The sequence below is a fragment of the Centruroides sculpturatus genome, unplaced genomic scaffold (genome assembly GCF_000671375.1).
Source record: "Centruroides sculpturatus isolate CEXI.00-Female unplaced genomic scaffold, Cexi_2.0 scaffold513, whole genome shotgun sequence".
NCBI lineage: Eukaryota > Metazoa > Arthropoda > Arachnida > Scorpiones > Buthidae > Centruroides > Centruroides sculpturatus.
Window position 1 is genome coordinate 374,732 of NW_019384769.1, and position 23,732 is coordinate 398,463.

At 30.6% G+C, this 23,732-nt stretch overlaps 2 protein-coding genes across 3 annotated transcripts in view; both read left to right on the forward strand.

Moving 5' to 3' along the window:
* The window catches only part of LOC111628947 (multidrug resistance-associated protein 4-like), a 206,376-nt gene that overhangs the window by 44,323 nt on the left and 138,321 nt on the right, over nucleotides 1-23,732 (forward strand). The gene's annotated exons all lie outside the window — the stretch shown is intronic.
* On the forward strand, nucleotides 6,409-19,914 carry LOC111628949 (multidrug resistance-associated protein 4-like). Its single transcript, XM_023372809.1, has 9 exons — nucleotides 6,409-6,575; nucleotides 11,216-11,449; nucleotides 11,512-11,612; nucleotides 14,948-15,145; nucleotides 15,241-15,396; nucleotides 17,400-17,489; nucleotides 17,582-17,754; nucleotides 19,185-19,290; nucleotides 19,357-19,914. Exons 1-9 carry the CDS (start codon nucleotides 6,446-6,448, stop codon nucleotides 19,531-19,533), a joined length of 1,365 nt encoding a protein of 454 aa, XP_023228577.1. The 5' UTR covers nucleotides 6,409-6,445; the 3' UTR covers nucleotides 19,534-19,914.

The following is a 23,732-nucleotide window of genomic DNA, read 5'->3' on the forward strand; positions in this document are numbered from 1 at the left end:
TTTTTTGAGTCGCATGTTTTAAGCAAACAAGAATATAATAATATAATATAACAAATTTATAATTATTTTTTTAAAGCACGATTGGTTATAAAATTAAGATGAAATTCAATAGTATTATTAATAAATGTTGTCAATGTAATGCTCATTTTATAATAATTAATAGATGTGTAGATATTTATCAATAGCTTTCAAAAAATTCCAAAAATAAAATTTTAAATTAAATTATTTGCCAGTAAACTATATATATTACGTGCCTATATATATAGGAATAGGCACTATATATATAAGCACTATATATATATATAGGCACGTAAACAAAGTATTCATAGAACTAGTACATTTTGAAGGAAAATAGTACATTTTTTGAAGGCGCTTCAGTACGTTTTGAAATTTCATTGCGGCAACACTGGTACGGCCCACCCAAGAAAATGATAGCCGAAAAAGAGTGAGCTGCCTAGTAAATAAAAGTAATGATCAGAGAAGTGTAAGTGAAAACTCTCGTCCTAAGAAAAAAAGAAGAAAAAGGTCAACAGCATATCGGACCCAAAGTTGTTATGAAAAGAAAGTATTATACTATAAATGTCTTAAGTTATTGTTGATTCTACTGAAACTCTCATTTTAGTCAACAATAATTTTTCTCAACAGAAAGAAAATTAAATACATAATTTTAAAAGTCACTGATATAGTTTTAATATGGCCTAGGGGGGGTCGCCAGAATTTTTTAACTTGTGAAGGGGTCGCGTGTTCAAAAACGTTGAAAAACACTGATTTAGATAAACACATATAATGTAATTACAGGAAGTTATTTATTGCAGAAATTATTTACAGGAAAAACTTTCTGAACCTGCTGAAGGTTATCTGAACCTGCAAAAATAACTTGCAGAAATTATTTATGGGGAAAGTTATAATTTCTTATAACGTTTCCTGTAAATAATTTCTGCAAGCTTTTTCTGCAAGTTCAGTTGTAATGATCTGTTAGAAAATTCTGTATGAAAATTTTAATTTTTCAAAAGACGAAAGAAGAATTATCATGTATATTACAAATATTCTATTACAAGAGAGTGCGAAATTAAATCGCTTTTTAAGGAAGAACGGTTTAACCAATTAGGCATAAAGGGAATTTATTGTAATGCTTACAACTATTTAAAGCGTTGGAATTAAACGTTGAACACAAATCCACTTTATAATTTTTCAAAGCATTCGACTTTAACAAAGAAAATGAATCTTTATATCCAACACATCAAAGCATTGTAGCGAGAAATTTCTTTGTAAACTAAAGATATTCGGAAATGCGAATTTGCCGTTATAAATGAGAATTTCGAAATATTATGGGAAAATTATACGTTGTCTAAAGGTGGGAAGTAAACAAGATGTCTCGTAATAAGCGAGACACGATAATACTTAGAAAACTGTCAGCTTTATATAATGCGTGCTTTTATGAACAAATTAACATGAGCTATTTGTTGTTGCATTTATAAATTTCCTCATCTCGATAAACAGAAAAAAATTTATCTCAAATGCTATTGCGCATAGAACGGCATTTCCAATAGTAAAGTACTAGAGCAAGTCGAAATTACTGCATTGTACACTGTTTTTCGATGAAAAATGATTAAGACAGCCCACGAAGAACTTTTCAAAATTTGAACGGTCGTGTAACTTCTCAGAATGAGAAAAAGTTTAAAACGTAATTTCGGATTGGCAATTGGTACGTAGGAGGCATTGATGCTATTATATTTTAGTGGTTAATTCTAAGAATGCAAGTTGAATGGCAATCACTCGATCTATTTTCGTCGGCAGTTTTGATGTTTTTCGTGCACAAAAAGAATTGTACACAATAGTATGTACTACCCCAGGTGCATAACAGGTTTTTAGATAAATTGACAATTTGATCATATTCATTGTAAGAATAAACTTCTTTATAAAATTTAATAAAAGAATGTTTATTATGATAAGTTTTCAAAGAAAGATTCTCTGCGTTTAAGTCCAACGAATTATACCTTGTGTCCGACTGATGTAATTAAATAAAAATGGCTTACTAAACAATTTTAATTCAGTTTCTATTTTTGAAGTAAAGAAATCTTCTTGTTAAATCTTTTAAGAAAACTTCGCATAATTTATTGTATTTTTTAAAGTACAAATAAATAAATAATAAGTTTAAATGCAAATAAAACAAAACATGTTTCAGTTATGAAATACTTTTCCGGCCAAGAAATACTGAATTTTTCTTTCTTTAGTATGATATGCTACGACCGAATGCTGGGTTATTAAACATATAAATTTAAAGTTGATGAAATAATTTTGAATATTATTTGCGGTTGAAAATATTTAAATTATTACGTTAGCAAAAGTAATACATAGATAGACCGATGTCTGTATTATACACCTGTAATTAGAAAAAAATGCCAAAGTGTAAATGTCTAATCTATTCTTTATAGATATAAAGAATAAATTACCGATTCTACTTTGGAATTCGGGTCACTAAAAATGGCTGACACTTTTATACGTCACTAAAAATGGCTGATTCTTTTATACGTCACTAAAAATGGATGACGCTTAAACGAAAATAATTTTTATGGGATACTTTACAAAAATAAATGAAAATGTACCTAAAAAATTGGAATGCAATAGGCCGCATCAAAATATAAAGTGGGTAGCAGTGCGACCGGAGGACAAAGGGTTGTTTCACATAAAGACTACAATGTTCTGCTTGCATTTTAATTTATATGCAATTCTGATTAGTTGTTTGTTAAATTATCTTAATATGTTTTGGTGCTTTCTTAAACGTAATAAGTTAATCATTATTATATATAAAAAGTAAAATACTGTAATTCAATTCTATAATAGTGACTTTGTAAAATACTTGAATTATATATACAAATTTCTTTTGACAGTGAGAAGTCCAGTATTTTCACATCTAAGTGTATCTCTTTACGGACTGACGACAATTAGAGCATTTAAAGCTGAAAGCAGATTTAAATCTATGTTTAATAAGTATCAAGATAAGCATACTTCAATGTTGTTTATTTATGCGTGTTTAGTTCGATGGATTGCCATATACGGTCACATAATTTGTTTCATAAATCTAATTATTACCGTTATTATTTTCGGTGTTTCAAATAATTCAGGTGGGTGAATATATTTAAATGTCCGAAATCTATAATATAAATATTTTTGAATTTATATTTAGCTGAAGCAGGAAGTAAAATTGGACTTATACTGAATTACGGAATAATAATAATTTTGAATATTCAATTCCTTATTTCATTTACATCTGAAATGGAATTTCAGGTATCGCATATCTAATCAATCCGATAATTATACTAATTATCAAACGAACAGCCAATTGCTTTATCGGACCATATCCAATTTTTCGAACAAGAGAAGACCTTCTTATTGTCTCTTGTTCACATGTTTTTGTATTATTTTCTCAAAAATATGTGAAGAAAATAAAGTCCAATAAGGGAATTCAGAATTTTGTTTGATAGAATTTTGTTTGATATTTCTGGTATTATCTGTTTAAAAGTTAGTAATCATTTACTTAATAATTAATTGTTATGTTTAGCACTAGTATATGTGTATTATTAGTAGAATGCAGTTTTCACAAAGTAAAAAAAACAACTTTAATTTTTTCCATTCATAGTTCAGAAATGAACGGCAAGATTTCTTTTAAAAAACTCAATTATCGTATAAATTTATCAAAATTATTTTTAAAACAAGTAAAACGGCAAGACCATTTTTGAACGAGACTATGGCTGGGAGAGCGCGAGAAACGCATGCGCAAATCTCGCACTTTTGCCTATTTGTAGAAACAATGTTGCCATTTTTGACGAGACTATGTCTTGTTTATAAAATCGTAGCCCAACAACAGCCCAACAAGCGCCCAACAACAGCGATATCAAAGAAGATAGGAGAATGAGAACGTGACCTGCCTTGAGTATCAAAGTGATTCCGTCTCCGAGACAGTCTTGTCCCAACACGGTTTTGCAGTTTTACTTGTGTATTTTAATTTCATCGGATTCTCAGTCACCTGACTACCTGCAAGTCTGTTTTTTTATTTGTAAATGATTTGGGCACCAAACACTGTGACAAATTGTAACTCCTGACATGTACTCCTTCATATCTCTAGAGTATACAGCCAGCTGTTGACAGCAGCGCGATTTTATAGACAAGACAGTCTTGTCAACAATTACGAAGTATCTATATTTCAACATTTCTTAAGTAACAACCAATTTTCCGGAAAAAATTACCGCTCTAAATTCATCAAGATGACACAAAATTGAAAGTTTAACATAAACCAACAAGAAATCTAACGACATTTACTGGTTACTTTAAAGTTTATTTAGAATTATTAATTATTACAAATCAGCAACATGCTGAGCAGTAGGAAACATTTATGAATCACCTCGTGCATTGTTTCAGATCACTTATACATTAATTAAATAAGAAAACAATAAAATTATGAAATGGTCATAATACCCAAGGATATTTACATTAGCAAGATATATACAATTATATACAAGGGGGTATTATGCGAGAATAGTACACATAACAAGAGCAAACATACAAAAAAGTTAAATCAATCTTCATACTGAGTACAGATTGTTTTATGTGAGTTACAAATAAACTATTTACAGCATTAATATTTCGGCTTTTACATTTCACAAACATTCGCAATTATAATCACAGAGAATTTATACAAAAGCTGTACAATTACGAGATATTATAAAATAGAGTTGATACAAAGGTTAATATTAAACAGAAATAATTTTATGAGTAAAATAGTTACAATAAAAGTTTGTATTCTTTACATACAAAGGCGTGAATAATTACAGTTACAGTCAAAGCAGGAGTAGTTTTATTGCCTCTGATCATTAAATACAACTTTATTAAGAACGTAGACGTTGGTAGGTCTGAAGATACTCCCTAGTCATCACCATGTTGTTCAGAATTTTCCACGTGAATTCTCTCCATTCAGCAGGGAGCCTCCCAACATTAATTCAGGTCTCATTTCAATTATTCGTAGTATCCATGAGATTTTTGTTGACACTTTGCTTCCGAATGTTCATGTAGACGGTACTGGGCCTTAATTTATTACAAACTTCGTCATTATTAATTTTGGTAGTAACAATTTTTCTCAATTTTTTGTATTTACTGAAGTTGTCGAGAAGAAAGTAAAATTATCATGATTCTTAGTAATACGTTTAATTAATAGGAAATATGTAATAGGCGATGAGAGCAGGAGGATGGTTCTGATTTTTATAGGATTAACCATATTAGCCAGTTGGAGAGCGTATTCCAGACTCTTACAGCCGATTGCAAAGAGAGTTTACGTTAAACGACCTTTATCACCAGAACGGCCTATAGACGTTGGCTGGCTGAACCGCGGTTTAAAATGCTTTAAAAAGACGACGATCGTCTATTTCTGAACGCCCTCTAAACGAACTTCGGCAAAACATTGGCTCTTACTTCGCTATTACTGCTCTGTTTTAGGAGTCATTCGGCCAATCGGGTTATTTGTTTGTGACGTCAGAAATGGTCGCCAGCTATATTCCGAAAGCTTCCAGAAATAAAATCTTAAGGCCGTCAAAACCATAGTTAAGCAATTAATGATAATCCTTTTCCATGATATTTAATTTCGTCGCTAATACGGTTTAAAAATGAACAAATCCATATTTAGAAAACTTATACCGAATTTGAAATTCGTCTTCGGAATAGATTTTTAAGGAATTATTTGAACATCTTATTATTGTCGAAATAAATAATTTTAAATATTTTATTATTAATATTACATTTTTANTGAACATTTAACACGAATGGCCAGTTGCAAAGGCATTTTTGCGAATTACACACCTGTGTTTTGTTTACACGAATGTAACACACTAAAAGTAAAATTAGCACTGTAATCTATTTTTTAACATAAACACCGCCAGTGTTAATGTATTTATGTCAGCGACGAGCAAGTCCATGTGTCATTTTTTTTTTAATCTTCTTATTTATATTACTCGTTTTAACTTTTTCACTGATGCCATCATTTTTCATTTTGTTTTTCGTCACACTACACGTCCCTCTCAACATTCTACTCTTCGCTGTCTTCATCTTTATTTCCGGGCTCTTGTAATTGCACACGTCCTGGCACTGTACTTCATTGCAGGTCTTACTTTGTTTTTGTGTAATTTTTCTTTCATTTCTCAGCTTAAATAAACAAGTTTTTGTGTGTCGTCTTGAATAATGTCTGCGCCATTTTTGTAAAGTTTTGCCTTACATGTTCTTGAACTTTGTCATTGTTATCACCTCTAAAAAACAGACATGTATCGAATAACAATCGTACCAGACACTTTTAAAGACAGTGGAAGAATTAAACTTATAAAACCTAAATTTTAACGTCTCAAATTACTTATTAGCAATTTATGTTTTTTAATTATAGGGATATTTTCTTGTTGCCGGCATGTGTGTTCTTCAAGCGATAATCTGTCCTTATCTATTTATATTGATTGCTGTCCTTTTAGCAATATTCTGTGCTTTGTGGACCATCTTTAGCCGAGTGTTGAAAAGCGTAAAACATTTAGAAGGAAAATGTAAGTATTTCGAACATAAAAGAGTTCATTGAATTTAACTTAATTGCATGCGTAAGTTTGGCGATGGAATTTGTGTACAGGATTGTAGACTCGGTAACATTATAAGATGCAAAGTTACAATGCAAAAGAACCAAATCGTTTATTTTATTTCATAAGCTATACATTTTTAAAAAAATCATGTGATAAAAGGTGTATTGATTCTGTACGCAAGAAAAAGGTTTTACTTGTGTAAAAACTTTATTACTTTGTGACCGTTATATCCAATGTTTTATATTTTTAATTGCCAACTGCCAGACAATCACTTATATTATGAAAAGAAATTGTTGTTTTTTACAATTACAGATTTAAAATGTTTACGAAAAATTAGACAGAATAATTGAACAAATTGTAACATATAATCTGTTTACTTGCTTGAAATAAATTTTAAAATATTACTTAATTTGAATACTGTAGGCTTATATTATTACAAACTTTTACGTAATCCTACAGATTATCAACGACAATGCATAAAACAGTAAAATATCTTTAATTTAGATCAGTGTTTTTCAACCTGTGGGTCGCGACCCCCAGGGGGGTCGCGAAGCCTTATACGGGGGTCGCGGGTAAAAGAAAAAGACAAGTGTTTGTAGGTCCTACACTATAATAAAAAAAAACTAGAATTTCAGCGAGAAGGCTGTACCTGTTTATACAGTACAGTTGGATTTTTGATTGACATGTAGGTCTGAATGATGGGTGTCGCCATGGAGGGGCCTGGGTGGGTACGGCCCAGAGTTGCCGTTCCTAGTACATTTGTACTTTTCTGGTACATTTTGCCCTTTCCAGTAAATTGAAAGTACATTTAGATTTTTAGTACATTTTCAGTACATTTAGATTTTTAGTACATTTTCAGTACATTATAATATTTCAAGTTCCATTTACGGTACAAATTAATATTTCACGCCTTAACAAAAAACATGAGAAAAAATTAGTTTAATAAAGTCTCACTAGTGTCACTGCTTGCTAATTTAAATTATCCAATCACAACATACAAATGATGTGTGTCTGTCGACGTCAGCAATATAGATAGTTGCACGTGTTTTGACTCAGTGGTCCTCTTTCGCACGTTCAGTTGTCTGCACATTCTCATCAGGACCTTGACAAAATTTTTCATGCCACGTGGTCCAAACAATTCAACTCCGTCAAACAAAAATAATGGACAGGTAAGGAAATCAATGATTTTAAACTTTTGTCGTCAATAATATCAAAATATCCGTTAAGTCAGAAACAAATTATTACAGAAAATAGTTTTGAAATTGTACGAGTATAAATAATATAAATACTTTTATATTATTTTCTACCACTATAATTTAATTCTTAAATTATGAACTTCAATTTTAGTAATCGTAGTAAAAGAAATAAGGGTTAATGTTACGTATGGTTCCAAAATGGCCGCGCTTCCGACTGTTCCAAGGTCTATATAAGAAGGTCAGGACACGCGTGATCTACTTCTTGAGCTGCCATTTTGGGGTTTTTTGAGTTGCATGTTTTAAGCAAACTTGTACGAGCAGTCAGTTTTATATGACATTAATTAAACTAAAATTGCATAAATCCTGTAATTTCCAGTCAAAAATATAATAATAATTTCGGATGATTATGCAACCCCAATTTTATGTAACGTTTTCATCAAATAGTTTAAAAGAAACAAGCATCCTTATCTTTTGCTGTCATGATTGAAATTAATTAAATAGGTACTAAAACTGATGCAATTACGTATATACCACTTCGTAAAGTGATGCAATAACATCAAAAAAATTTAAAGTATAATAAAGAATAAAATAATATAATATAACAAATTTATAATTATTTTTTTAAAGCACGATTGGTTATAAAATTAAGATGAAATTCAATAGTATTATTAATAAATGTTGTCAATGTAATGCTCATTTTATAATAAGTAATAGATGTGTAGATATATTTTTAATTTTAAATAGCTTTCAAAAAATTCCAAAAATAAGATTTAAAATTAAATTATTTGACAATAAACTATATATATATATAAACTATATATATATATAGGCACGTAAACAAAGTATTCATAGAACTAGTACATTTTGAAGGAAAATAGTACATTTTTTGAAGGCGCTTCAGTACGTTTTGAAATTTCATTGCGGCAACACTGGTACGGCCCACCCAAGAAAATGATAGCCGAAAAAGAGTGAGCTGCCTAGTAAATAAAAGTAATGATCAGAGAAGTGTAAGTGAAAACTCTCGTCCTAAGAAAAAAAGAAGAAAAAGGTCAACAGCATATCGGACCCAAAGTTGTTATGAAAAGAAAGTATTATACTATAAATGTCTTAAGTTATTGTTGATTCTACTGAAACTCTCATTTTAGTCAACAATAATTTTTCTCAACAGAAAGAAAATTAAATACATAATTTTAAAAGTCACTGATATAGTTTTAATATGGCCTAGGGGGGGTCGCCAGAATTTTTTAACTTGTGAAGGGGTCGCGTGTTCAAAAACGTTGAAAAACACTGATTTAGATAAACACATATAATGTAATTACAGGAAGTTATTTATTGCAGAAATTATTTACAGGAAAAACTTTCTGAACCTGCTGAAGGTTATCTGAACCTGCAAAAATAACTTGCAGAAATTATTTATGGGGAAAGTTATAATTTCTTATAACGTTTCCTGTAAATAATTTCTGCAAGCTTTTTCTGCAAGTTCAGTTGTAATGATCTGTTAGAAAATTCTGTATGAAAATTTTAATTTTTCAAAAGACGAAAGAAGAATTATCATGTATATTACAAATATTCTATTACAAGAGAGTGCGAAATTAAATCGCTTTTTAAGGAAGAACGGTTTAACCAATTAGGCATAAAGGGAATTTATTGTAATGCTTACAACTATTTAAAGCGTTGGAATTAAACGTTGAACACAAATCCACTTTATAATTTTTCAAAGCATTCGACTTTAACAAAGAAAATGAATCTTTATATCCAACACATCAAAGCATTGTAGCGAGAAATTTCTTTGTAAACTAAAGATATTCGGAAATGCGAATTTGCCGTTATAAATGAGAATTTCGAAATATTATGGGAAAATTATACGTTGTCTAAAGGTGGGAAGTAAACAAGATGTCTCGTAATAAGCGAGACACGATAATACTTAGAAAACTGTCAGCTTTATATAATGCGTGCTTTTATGAACAAATTAACATGAGCTATTTGTTGTTGCATTTATAAATTTCCTCATCTCGATAAACAGAAAAAAATTTATCTCAAATGCTATTGCGCATAGAACGGCATTTCCAATAGTAAAGTACTAGAGCAAGTCGAAATTACTGCATTGTACACTGTTTTTCGATGAAAAATGATTAAGACAGCCCACGAAGAACTTTTCAAAATTTGAACGGTCGTGTAACTTCTCAGAATGAGAAAAAGTTTAAAACGTAATTTCGGATTGGCAATTGGTACGTAGGAGGCATTGATGCTATTATATTTTAGTGGTTAATTCTAAGAATGCAAGTTGAATGGCAATCACTCGATCTATTTTCGTCGGCAGTTTTGGTGTTTTTCGTGCACAAAAAGAATTGTACACAATAGTATGTACTACCCCAGGTGCATAACAGGTTTTTAGATAAATTGACAATTTGATCATATTCATTGTAAGAATAAACTTCTTTATAAAATTTAATAAAAGAATGTTTATTATGATAAGTTTTCAAAGAAAGATTCTCTGCGTTTAAGTCCAACGAATTATACCTTGTGTCCGACTGATGTAATTAAATAAAAATGGCTTACTAAACAATTTTAATTCAGTTTCTATTTTTGAAGTAAAGAAATCTTCTTGTTAAATCTTTTAAGAAAACTTCGCATAATTTATTGTATTTTTTAAAGTACAAATAAATAAATAATAAGTTTAAATGCAAATAAAACAAAACATGTTTCAGTTATGAAATACTTTTCCGGCCAAGAAATACTGAATTTTTCTTTCTTTAGTATGATATGCTACGACCGAATGCTGGGTTATTAAACATATAAATTTAAAGTTGATGAAATAATTTTGAATATTATTTGCGGTTGAAAATATTTAAATTATTACGTTAGCAAAAGTAATACATAGATAGACCGATGTCTGTATTATACACCTGTAATTAGAAAAAAATGCCAAAGTGTAAATGTCTAATCTATTCTTTATAGATATAAAGAATAAATTACCGATTCTACTTTGGAATTCGGGTCACTAAAAATGGCTGACACTTTTATACGTCACTAAAAATGGCTGATTCTTTTATACGTCACTAAAAATGGATGACGCTTAAACGAAAATAATTTTTATGGGATACTTTACAAAAATAAATGAAAATGTACCTAAAAAATTGGAATGCAATAGGCCGCATCAAAATATAAAGTGGGTAGCAGTGCGACCGGAGGACAAAGGGTTGTTTCACATAAAGACTACAATGTTCTGCTTGCATTTTAATTTATATGCAATTCTGATTAGTTGTTTGTTAAATTATCTTAATATGTTTTGGTGCTTTCTTAAACGTAATAAGTTAATCATTATTATATATAAAAAGTAAAATACTGTAATTCAATTCTATAATAGTGACTTTGTAAAATACTTGAATTATATATACAAATTTCTTTTGACAGTGAGAAGTCCAGTATTTTCACATCTAAGTGTATCTCTTTACGGACTGACGACAATTAGAGCATTTAAAGCTGAAAGCAGATTTAAATCTATGTTTAATAAGTATCAAGATAAGCATACTTCAATGTTGTTTATTTATGCGTGTTTAGTTCGATGGATTGCCATATACGGTCACATAATTTGTTTCATAAATCTAATTATTACCGTTATTATTTTCGGTGTTTCAAATAATTCAGGTGGGTGAATATATTTAAATGTCCGAAATCTATAATATAAATATTTTTGAATTTATATTTAGCTGAAGCAGGAAGTAAAATTGGACTTATACTGAATTACGGAATAATAATAATTTTGAATATTCAATTCCTTATTTCATTTACATCTGAAATGGAATTTCAGGTATCGCATATCTAATCAATCCGATAATTATACTAATTATCAAACGAACAGCCAATTGCTTTATCGGACCATATCCAATTTTTCGAACAAGAGAAGACCTTCTTATTGTCTCTTGTTCACATGTTTTTGTATTATTTTCTCAAAAATATGTGAAGAAAATAAAGTCCAATAAGGGAATTCGGAATTTTGTTTGATAATTCTGGTATTATCTGTTTAAAAGTTAGTAATCATTTACTTAATAATTAATTGTTATGTTTAGCACTAGTATATGTGTATTATTAGTAGAATGCAGTTTTCACAAAGTAAAAAAAACAACTTTAATTTTTTCCATTCATAGTTCAGAAATGAACGGCAAGATTTCTTTTAAAAAACTCAATTATCGTATAAATTTATCAAAATTATTTTTAAAACAAGTAAAACGGCAAGACCTTTTTTGAACGAGACTATGCCTGGGAGAGCGCGAGAAACGCATGCGCAAATCTCGCACTTTTGCCTATTTGTAGAAACAATGTTGCCATTTTTGACGAGACTATGTCTTGTTTATAAAATCGTAGCCCAACAACAGCCCAACAAGCGCCCAACAACAGCGATATCAAAGAAGATAGGAGAATGAGAACGTGACCTGCCTTGAGTATCAAAGTGATTCCGTCTCCGAGACAGTCTTGTCCCAACACGGTTTTGCAGTTTTACTTTTGTATTTTATTTTCATCGGATTCTCAGTCACCTGACTACCTGCAAGTCTGTTTTTTTATTTGTAAATGATTTGGGCACCAAACACTGTGACAAATTGTAACTCCTGACATGTACTCCTTCATATCTCTAGGGTATACAGCCAGCTGTTGACAGCAGCGCGATTTTATAGACAAGACAGTCTTGTCAACAATTACGAAGTATCTATATTTCAACATTTCTTAAGTAACAACCAATTTTCCGGAAAAAATTACCGCTCTAAATTCATCAAGATGACACAAAATTGAAAGTTTAACATAAACCAACAAGAAATCTAACGATATTTACTGGTTACTTTAAAGTTTATTTAGAATTATTAATTATTACAAATCAGCAACATGCTGAGCAGTAGGAAACATTTATGAATCACCTCGTGCATTGTTTTAGATCACTTATACATTAATTAAATAAGAAAACAATAAAATTATGAAATGGTCATAATACCCAAGGATATTTACATTAGCAAGATATATACAATTATATACAAGGGGGTATTATGCGAGAATAGTACACATAACAAGAGCAAACATACAAAAAAGTGAAATCAATCTTCATACTGAGTACAGATTGTTTTATGTGAGTTACAAATAAACTATTTACAGCATTAATATTTCGGCTTTTACATTTCACAAACATTCGCAATTATAATCACAGAGAATTTATACAAAAGCTGTACAATTACGAGATATTATAAAATAGAGTTGATACAAAGGTTAATATTAAACAGAAATAATTTTATGAGTAAAATAGTTACAATAAAAGTTTGTATTCTTTACATACAAAGGCGTGAATAATTACAGTTACAGTCAAAGCAGGAGTAGTTTTATTGCCTCTGATCATTAAATACAACTTTATTAAGAACGTAGACGTTGGTAGGTCTGAAGATACTCCCTAGTCATCACCATGTTGTTCAGAATTTTCCACGTGAATTCTCTCCATTCAGCAGGGAGCCTCCCAACATTAATTCAGGTCTCATTTCAATTATTCGTAGTATCCATGAGATTTTTGTTGACACTTTGCTTCCGAATGTTCATGTAGACGGTACTGGGCCTTAATTTATTACAAACTTCGTCATTATTAATTTTGGTAGTAACAATTTTTCTCAATTTTTTGTATTTACTGAAGTTGTCGAGAAGAAAGTAAAATTATCATGATTCTTAGTAATACGTTTAATTAATAGGAAATATGTAATAGGCGATGAGAGCAGGAGGATGGTTCTGATTTTTATAGGATTAACCATATTAGCCAGTTGGAGAGCGTATTCCAGACTCTTACAGCCGATTGCAAAGAGAGTTTACGTTAAACGACCTTTATCACCAGAACGGCCTATAGACGTTGGCTGGCTGAACCGCGGTTTAAAATGCTTTAAAAAGACGACGATCGTCTATTTCTGAACGCCCTCTAAACGAACTTCGGCAAAACATTGGCTCTTACTTCGCTATTACTGCTCTGTTTTAGGAGTCATTCGGCCAATCGGGTTATTTGTTTGTGACGTCAGAAATGGTCGCCAGCTATATTCCGAAAGCTTCCAGAAATAAAATCTTAAGGCCGTCAAAACCATAGTTAAGCAATTAATGATAATCCTTTTCCATGATATTTAATTTCGTCGCTAATACGGTTTAAAAATGAACAAATCCATATTTAGAAAACTTATACCGAATTTGAAATTCGTCTTCGGAATAGATTTTTAAGGAATTATTTGAACATCTTATTATTGTCGAAATAAATAATTTTAAATATTTTATTATTAATATTACATTTTTTATATCTATAAACAGATTTCTGTAATTATTAAAATTGCCTCGTTTGTTTAACAGTACAATGACTCAGAAATGCATTAACGTTTTATAACCGACACGATACTCGAATTGTAAATAAATGAATCTGATTTAAATTAAATTGAAGTTTTAAGTCTTCACCCATTTGAATGTCGAAATTGGAACATTTAAAACAAATTTAAAATATTTAATTTTGTTGTTTTTGCTTCAAGCAATTAATTAATGAATAATTTAGTTGATTTATATTTTTTACAACGTTTATCAAAGGAACGATATTTGTTTTTATCTGAACTTCTCCACGAAGAAAGCTATCACTCGACCTGCTGTAGAGTGAGTCTAGAAAATAGGTCAAATAACTAGTTTTTAATCGCTGTCCACATTGTGGCAGGCGAGAAACATCGTCTCTGCAATGAAATTTTTCTGAACAACGGTTTACCCGATCTGTAAACCGCCGTCGGCCTCTAAACGTTGTCTCTGCAATCGACTGATTAGGTCCCACACTCTCTATCATTCCTGATTTAGATTATTTCTCAATATAATTATTTTAAGTGGCTCAAAATAACTCTGTCAAATATATCTAGAAATGATTTTATCGAGATGTTTGCTATCTTTTTTTACTTAGATCAGTGATACAAAGGTTAAACATTATTCTGACAATTAAGATTTTACTTGTAATAGTGACACGGTCAGGTAGGAAAAGATAATTACTACACCACTTCGTATAAAAATATTCCAATCATTAGTGTCATTGAAGTTCTCGGATAATATATATTGTTACTTCAACAAGTTTCATAGTCTCTGTTACTTCATAAAACGTAAATTTTCTAGATGAACTCGGTAAAACGCATTCTGAAATACAGCAAATTGAAACCGGAAGCCTCGTACGAAAGTTTGCCAGAAAAACGACCACCGTCTGACTGGCCACAAACAGGAGAAATTCATTTCCATAATGTTTCTTTACAATACTCCGAGGATAAAAACATCGTTTTAAAGAATTTGACCTTTCGTATTGGCTCGGGAGAAAAGGTAAAACGTATAGAAACGTATTAGAATAAACATATCAGAAGAGTATTGTTAGTAGTTATTGGGTAAAATGTTTATTTTTTATTTATTAATTGCAGATAGGAATTGTCGGGAGAACTGGAGCAGGAAAGAGTTCAATAATTGCTTCGTTATTTCGCATGACGGAGCCAACGGGAACAATCACCATCGATGGAATCGACACTAAGGAAATCGGTCTTCGAGATCTTCGAAGTAAAATATCCATCATTCCTCAAGTAAATGAACACTATTTCAATCAACATAAATCCTAGTTAATAATTTTCAAATATTTATGTGAAATTGTTTCCCTTTTTTCATTCGTAAAACTTTAATTTTTCAAATATGATAAAATATATCGTTTGTCGGTGTACAGTACTTCATGCTGGGTGTTAAAACTGTATAGGTGTCAACATACGATTGCATGGACCAGAGATCGAATCAGAACAAAGTAAAGTACACAAGAATATTTCATGGGTGGTCTGTTCCGGACATTTCGAGCCATTACTTTTTCGTGTTACTAGCTGTTGTGGACCCGACAGAACTTAACAGTGGCGTCGCGTAGGGAGCAAAGGCCCCTACCCTACGCCACTGTTAAGTTATACGCCCCCTGCTCCGGGCAGCACTTTGCTAGGGTTAAATTAATATTAAGAATCGTCGAATTAATATTAAGAAGTCTTTGTACTATGGAGGAATGACCAAAAAATCAATGGGTTTATTGGTAAGGTCAATAATAACATTGACAGCCTTAAGTTGAAGATTGAAAAAAAATGTGAGAGCCGGAAAAACGAAATTTTTTAGAGAAAAATTTCGTCTTTCGAATGTTAAACTAGTTCAAATCCCAGCGAAAACAAAATTTTCGATTTAATTACTGGAGGATAATCGCATCTCTCTTCCCAGAGTCACTTTCTTTCCCAGGTAACTTATAGAATGTGTCACCGGGAACTAAGTTCATGTATTCACCATTGATCGAAAAAGGCTTAAAAAGAGGTCATCGCAACCAAAAGGAGAGGATATAAAAGGATTAAATCGAAGGCAAGAAAATTGTCGAAAGTCCGAAAGTTCACGGACCCTGTTTCGTTCCCAAGAAAGTGTAATGTAACTGTGCTTCATCGCCAATTTACTTTTCATAAAAAATGATGTAATTGTAATGAAAATCAATTATACAAGCAATTATTCTTTAAAATTACTGTTTGTCTACTAATATGACTTACAACACTGATTTCTCTTACGGATGAAATCGAAAAGATTGGCTCAAAACAATAAAGTTTCTTTATTTGCGCGGTAACGTGAATAAAGTTATATTTAAATGGAGTAGGAGCATTAATTAATTAATTGTAATCGATACATTTATCCCTGTCGTCAGAATACAGTAGAGCGTCGATTTTCCGAATCAATTGGGGACTGGGGTTGTCCGGATAACTGATATTTCGGATAACTGATTTACGTACGAAAAAATAGTTTAACGTATCCGATGTCGAAATTTTTCTCCGTTGCGTGTCGTTTCGCGTTGAATTTTCGTCTATGTTAAGCCTAACAAAGACTATTGTATCGTTAAAAATTATTTTTTTTATTTTGTACAAACAAAATAAATATATTGAAAAATATAAAAATAATAAAAAAATTATACTTCAGAAGTTAATTTAGTATCAAAAACGTAAAATATTTGAGTAGCCCAAGACATAGCCAAAGATTGAAGCGCCACAGCACTGGCGAAAATTTAAATTTGCCGACTGGAATTCTTTCGGATGATTGACTTTCGGAAAATCGACACTCTACTGTACTAACACTTACAGCCAAAAAGTGTATAAATCTTTCTGAAAATTAACGGATAGTTTAAATTGTCTGTTTAATTAATGATGCCAGATGAATCACGTTTCTCGATGATTCGTTATTTCTTATAATCTGGCAATAATCTGATTCTTCATGTTCCGAATTAATGATATTTTACCAATTTCGTAATTAATTAAAATCAGAACATGAAAATTATATTAATTCTTTAATTTCTTAGCAGTCGATTTGAATCGTTGGAAGTTCAAACTTATTTAAAATGCTTTAATACAAGTAGTGAAAAGAGATAATCGCAGCATCGCTTATGCATTAATGATAAAGGAATCCTGCGTATTCTAACATCATTGAAATGATGTATTTTTAATATTTACCCTTTTTGTAATTGTAACGCATATTATTTAATATTTAAAATTACTGTAAAAGGAAGAGATTAACTACGCATATTTTTCAGGATCCGATGTTGTTTACCGGTCCTCTTCGAAGAAACATCGACCCTTTCAATGAATATTCGAACAAAACGCTGTGGAAAGTCTTAGAAGAGGTTAGAATTAAATTAATATTTCAATTTGCTCCCTGATTTTCTTTCTAATTATTTTAACTATTAAACTAAATTATTGTGTATTTGAATTAAAGGTACAGTTAAAAGAAGTTATTAGTAAATTACCTGGAGGATTGGATACGCACTTAACGGAAGGAGGGAGAAATTTCAGCGTGGGAGAAAGACAGTTAATTTGTCTGGCCAGAACCATTCTTCGCCGGAATAAAATTCTCGTCATGGACGAAGCAACGTCAAATATCGATAAAAGGTTAGAACACTTGAAATAGAAAATATGATGTAATTTCAATTATAAATTATGTTAAAATAACAGTTATAAATTACTGGTTAAAAAGGTTTTATATGTGATAGTTTATTTACTCATTCCTGTAAGTTGAGAAGAACACTGTCATAATACAAATTATGTTTGTTTTTTGTTTGTGTTGCTTAGACAATGGTTACACATTTTTGCAAATTATTAGATATTTGTGTATCTCACTTTGTGTTTCAGTCTCTGATTTTTTCAATTCTTATTATTAATTAAATGTAAACTTATTTTACTCACAATACTTTTTAAATTAAAAATTTCTAAAGTATTGTGATTAAAATATGTAAATCGTATAATTAATTCCTCTAAGTAAATCGTGAAATTATGCATAAATAGCTGTCAATCGAGTCGTAATATTACCATTTCCCAACTTTAACGTGGAGAATCGCAGTAAAATACCCTAACAGAGATGATGGTGTTTCAAGTAAGACTGTTCATATTCACGATGATTAGATAAACGTTATGCCAATAATCAGATGGTCGATATACAGAGTGGTTAAACTTTCAACCTATCGCCCTGGATCTCTGGAATGAAATTCTAACCAACACTCGCAAATATATTATGCACGATAATTTTAAATATGTTCAATCCTCGTTTGGGTTTTGCCTAAACAAGATGAATATGGAGTAAAGGTTTTCTTATGTTTATAGGCCAAAACGAAACATGCATTAAGAAAGCTTTATTATTTAGGTTCATAATTTATCTAGCTTGTTACACCTGGTTTTGAATACAAAATTATTAATTTTTTTTAAAAATGAGCTTTTCCCATAATGCAGCTTTTACAAATAATATCTTCACATTAGTCACTTCAATTCCCATTCGCTTTAATACATGTTTTACATGTATCTTATTCTGATGTGACAGTCTTTCATGCCACAGTTGCATGAAAGATTGGCACAAATTCAATGGCATTCACTACATGTACTTCTCCCTCTCGAATTACTGCTGTCATAAGCACGTAGTAACTTTTAAACCTTTAGCCACAATTTGTCTGTTTCTTCTGAGAAGACATTTTTCATTATCAGACTCATAAGTGAGTCCTTTCTCAACTAATGTTGTGATAGAGAGTATTACAACATTAGTTGAAGTGGTTAGAAAAATTTCCCATGTGTTGCGAACAATTAACTCAGTTTAATTCAGCCAGTTTTGTATGCTGTGGGACATTTTTTACCGAAAAATCCCTATTAACATGTATGATAATTAAAACACGGAAAATGAAAAACACGGGTGTAATAATTGGTGTGAGTTTTTATGAATCGTTGTAGATATTGATATTTTGAAGTCAATTTTACTATTTTCATACAGCATTTGTGTTTTATACTGATATTAATATTTTCAATTATGACGTATATTTCATTTATTTTCTGTCAAGAACCGATTCCTGTCTACAGAAAATAATTCGAGAAAAGTTCAAATCTTGTACTGTGTTGACAATAGCTCACAGATTACATACAATCATCGATTCGGATAGAGTGCTGGTAAGATTATTCATTTTAATAATATAAAAATAAATGCTTTGTTAATTACACATTTTCTATTTTTAGGTATTAGATACAGGGAAATTAGAAGCATTTGACTCGCCGTATGCTTTACTGAAGAACGTAAATGGTATATTTTATAACTTGGTAAAGAAGACGGGAGTAACTTCAATGAATGAGTTATTGAAAATTGCCAAAGAGAAATATTACTCTAAAGAAAGGGTCGAACAAACAAAACTATAAAATAGTAGATTGTCTTCAATGTGTATCCATCTTTTACAGATCGGGTGTTATGTTTTTTTTATTTAATTTTGTTTTTAGAGACATTGTGTCAATTAGTATTTCCGCACATTAAACAGTATATAAAATTGGTAATATCTAAACATTTGTGAGTTCAACTGTTAAATTTATCCATGATAAATTCTACTGAAATATAATTATAAATTTTTGGAGATAATGTTTTTAAAAATATTTACAATGGTTTATTTCCAAAATAAACTGAATTTTCAAGTATTATAAAGCAGTAAATAACTTTTATTGGAATAATTTAATTCAAGTCTTTGTTTATGAATTCCACCCGGAAAATCTTAATAAAAAAATATAATTCTAATACTAAATATGTATTCCGGCAAAAATTTGCATTATGGTAATAAGTAAAAATAAAATTAGCATAAATTTTTCAGAATTGGTTTGCTTTTGAATTATTTTTATTCCTGTGTCTAATAATCAATCGATCTATGTAACTCAAATCTTAAACTTGAACTTAAATCGTCTATTTCCTTTAATATTTCGGAATTAGGTAATGTTCGAGGAACGACATTTAACATGGTAGCTTGTATGTAAGAGACATCCATGTTAAATTTTGGTGGATAAACGACAACTAGGCGGAAAGATAAAGTCTCGAGTGAGGTCAAATTTAATAATCTTCTTTGCTTGATAGCATTTACTAATTTTTGATAAAAACCTATCTCAACCTTCAAACTTCAGCGTTTTTGCTATTTTATAATTACAATTAGCGATGTAACGAATATTCGGTTACTATTCGGTATTCGGCCTATTCGGCCTATTTTTCACTATTCGGCCGAATACCGAATATTTGATCACTATTCGGCCGAATACCGAATACCTAAAAACAGGCGTAAGAAATAACAAAAACACAGTAAATTAATCATTTTGGTACAGTATTTAGATTTAATGTTATCGGGTTAGTGTTGTTTATTTATAACTTGTAACAAGCACAAAATAAAAAAGAAAATAATATTAGTCACATGTATTCGCAATTTATAATTACAAAGATCAGCAGACGTACAGACTTATTCGTTCGAGAATCTTCGCGCATCTGATATCTGACCCTGCCTATCCTTCTTTTTAGCACTCGTCTTTTCTCTTCCCTTTCTCTTTCCTCTATCGCTCTAGTCCACGTATGCCTCATACATCATAATACGCGCTCACGATACTTTCGATTCGTCACTTTTCCGTCGTAGATTCCTAATTTTACAATTACGTGAATCATAGCCTGGTGATAACGGAGAAAAGAGACAGATAGGACGTCGGTATAAGTCACAGTTATGATTTCACAGATTCCAGACAGCTCGGTAGCTCGAACGGCCCCAGGCTTTCGCCCGTGCACGCTAAGTTTCTTTCATTACAATCATTTCCGAAGTCTATGACAACAATTGTTTGGCATTGACGGCCGCGAATTTCGCGCCAATAAGCTGCCTCGACTTGTTCGATTATGTTATCAACTCAATTTCATATTTATTTTCACATTTCACTTCGCGGTCCTTCTCTGTTTTTTTCCGTTATTTACACGTGTAGGTCATTTCATTGTTATCCACATTTGATATCATCACTTATCACATAAAGTACTGCCATGACGCTCTTGTCTGTCCGCTACAACTGTGAAGAATTAACGCGATTGACGAAGCGTAGTGACAGTGGGCCAATAGATAGCACGGTCCTTGCCATAATGCGCTTTGCACGCCAATTTTCGTACGTGCGTTAATCAATCCAAATAGTTTGGCCGAATATTCGGCTATTCGGCTATGCTCCTGGCCGAATATTTATAAAATTATTTATAAAATATTTATAAAATTTATAAATTTATAAATTATTTATAAAATATTTAACCTTTATTTGCAATTCGTGTAGTTGGCATGAAATGTAAGAAAATAAAAAAATGGGAAGAATTTTATTTTCAATTTTAAATGTGATTAATCCAATAAGTAACAATCTTAAATGTTTTAAAGGGAGCAAGAGATAACCCAACGCTAAACCAAAACTCTACGTATAATATTAAACGTTGACGATAGTTTAACCCTGAATGCTCTGTAACATTATAATGAATTGACTCAGTTTCACGATTTTTTAATTGTCAAACATGTCAGTTTTGGAAAACACTGATGCTACATGAATTTGGAATGAAGTATGCATACTAAAAGTGCTGACAGGTTAATTAATTAATCACATTTAATCATGGTGTCAGCATACATTTATTCCCATTTTTATTTGTTATAAATAATATAATAAAACTTGTGATATTTCAGGAAAAATCCTAAATCGATTTTCAAAAGATGTTAATAACATGGATGATATGTTAACATTCGTTTTCTATGAAGCCATAAGAGTAAGTATAACACAAATATACTAACATAGTTATATAAAGATATTAATATATAGGTCTTCATTCGGAAATTTATATGTAGGTATGTAAATATATATATTAGTATACACGTGTATTTTCAAGCTTTATTTAGGTTTAACATTAAAACTGGGCTAGTTTTTAATTTAAAATCTGTTACGAGGCATCAAAACTTGGCACACTGTGCAAGTTTTGCGTTGCTTTTTAATTAATCGAATACTGTAGAAAATAAAATTACAATATATAAATCGATAATGCAAATTTATTGTTATGTTTACATAATAAATGCATTAAGTATTTTTTAAGAACATAAATTTAATTCAGATGTAAATTAAAATAATTATTTAAATATAGAGCATCATTAGCAATTTATAACAGATATTATAATTTCAGGCATCTGGCTTCTCTATCGGAATGATTGTAATTGAAGCGATAATCTGTCCTTATCTCATAGTAATAACAATCTTTCTCTTAATCACATTTTATGCTTTGTGGACTACTCATAACAGCGTTTTGAAAAGCATAAAATATTTAGAAGGAAAATGTATGTATTAATAAATCAAAGTTTTTATATGTTATTTTATAACATGAAAATTGAATTTAGTAAATATTTATAAAATGAGTCATGTATTATGTATAACGTTTATTTTGATAGCGAGAAGCCCGGTATTTTCTCATCTGAGTGCATCCCTCTATGGAATTACAACGATCAGAGCATTTAATGCTGAAAGCAAATTTATATCCACCTTTAATGAATACCAAGATAAGCATACTGCAACGTGGTTCTTATACGTGTCATTAAATCGATGGAATTGCTTATACGGTCAAATAATTAGTTACATATATCTAATTATTACCATTATTGTTGTAATTGTTTTCGTGAATACTGGTAAGTGTATATATTGAACATCCTAAAATTAGAAAGTTCAATACATTTTTAACTTATACAATTTATAGACGATGTAGGAAGCAAACTAGGTCTTGTTATGAATTACGGATTAATGATATTTGTGCATTTTCAGTGGATAATAAAACAATCTTCTGAAACAGAGTATCAGGTAATTTTATTTCATTATTATTATTTATTATCAATTAACTATGGGCCATCAATAAGGATGTGGTTATAAAAAAATTCACACTGATAATTGGTTACAGAATTGCACCTTACTAAAAAGCTTGCAATGTGAAGTCTCCGGGTGTTTTCGTGACACCCACCTAGAATCGAGTTTATTTATTATTAAACGTTATATTACATATATTACATTAAGTAATGTATATTACATTAAATAATGTAATATTTGATATATTCTGTACAGAATTTTCAACTGGATTTTCAAGTAACAACACAAACACTTGGCAGATCAGATTTAAATTGGATGTAATTATCCAGAACCGCGTTGAACCACGAAAAGCACCAATGTTATAATTTATGAGGATACATACAAATAACAAGAAACACTGTACATGATGATAATACAGTAGAGCGTTGATGATCCGAATGTCAATCATCCGAAAGAATTCCAGTCAGCAAATTTAAATTTTCGCCAGTGCTGTGGCGCTGCAATCTTTGACTATGTCTTGGGCTACTCAAATATTTTACGTTTTTGATACTAAATTAACTTTTGAAGTATAATTTTTTATTGTTTTTATATTTTTCAATATATTTATTTTGTTTGTACAAAATAAAAAAATAATTTTTAACGATACAATAGTCTTTGTTAGGCTTAACATCGACGAAAATTCAACGCGAAGCGACACGCAACGAAGAAAAATTTCAACATGGGATACGTTAAACTATTTT

Excerpts from the sequence above, each read along its gene's own strand:
- LOC111628949 (XM_023372809.1), top strand. The coding sequence starts at position 6,446 with ATGTGTGTTCTTCAAGCGATAATCTGTCCTTATCTATTTATATTGATT. Across the intron at positions 15,397-17,399 it reads AAATATCCATCATTCCTCAA|GATCCGATGTTGTTTACCGG; the intron begins GTAAATGAACAC and ends CATATTTTTCAG. Across the intron at positions 19,291-19,356 it reads TCGATTCGGATAGAGTGCTG|GTATTAGATACAGGGAAATT; the intron begins GTAAGATTATTC and ends TTCTATTTTTAG.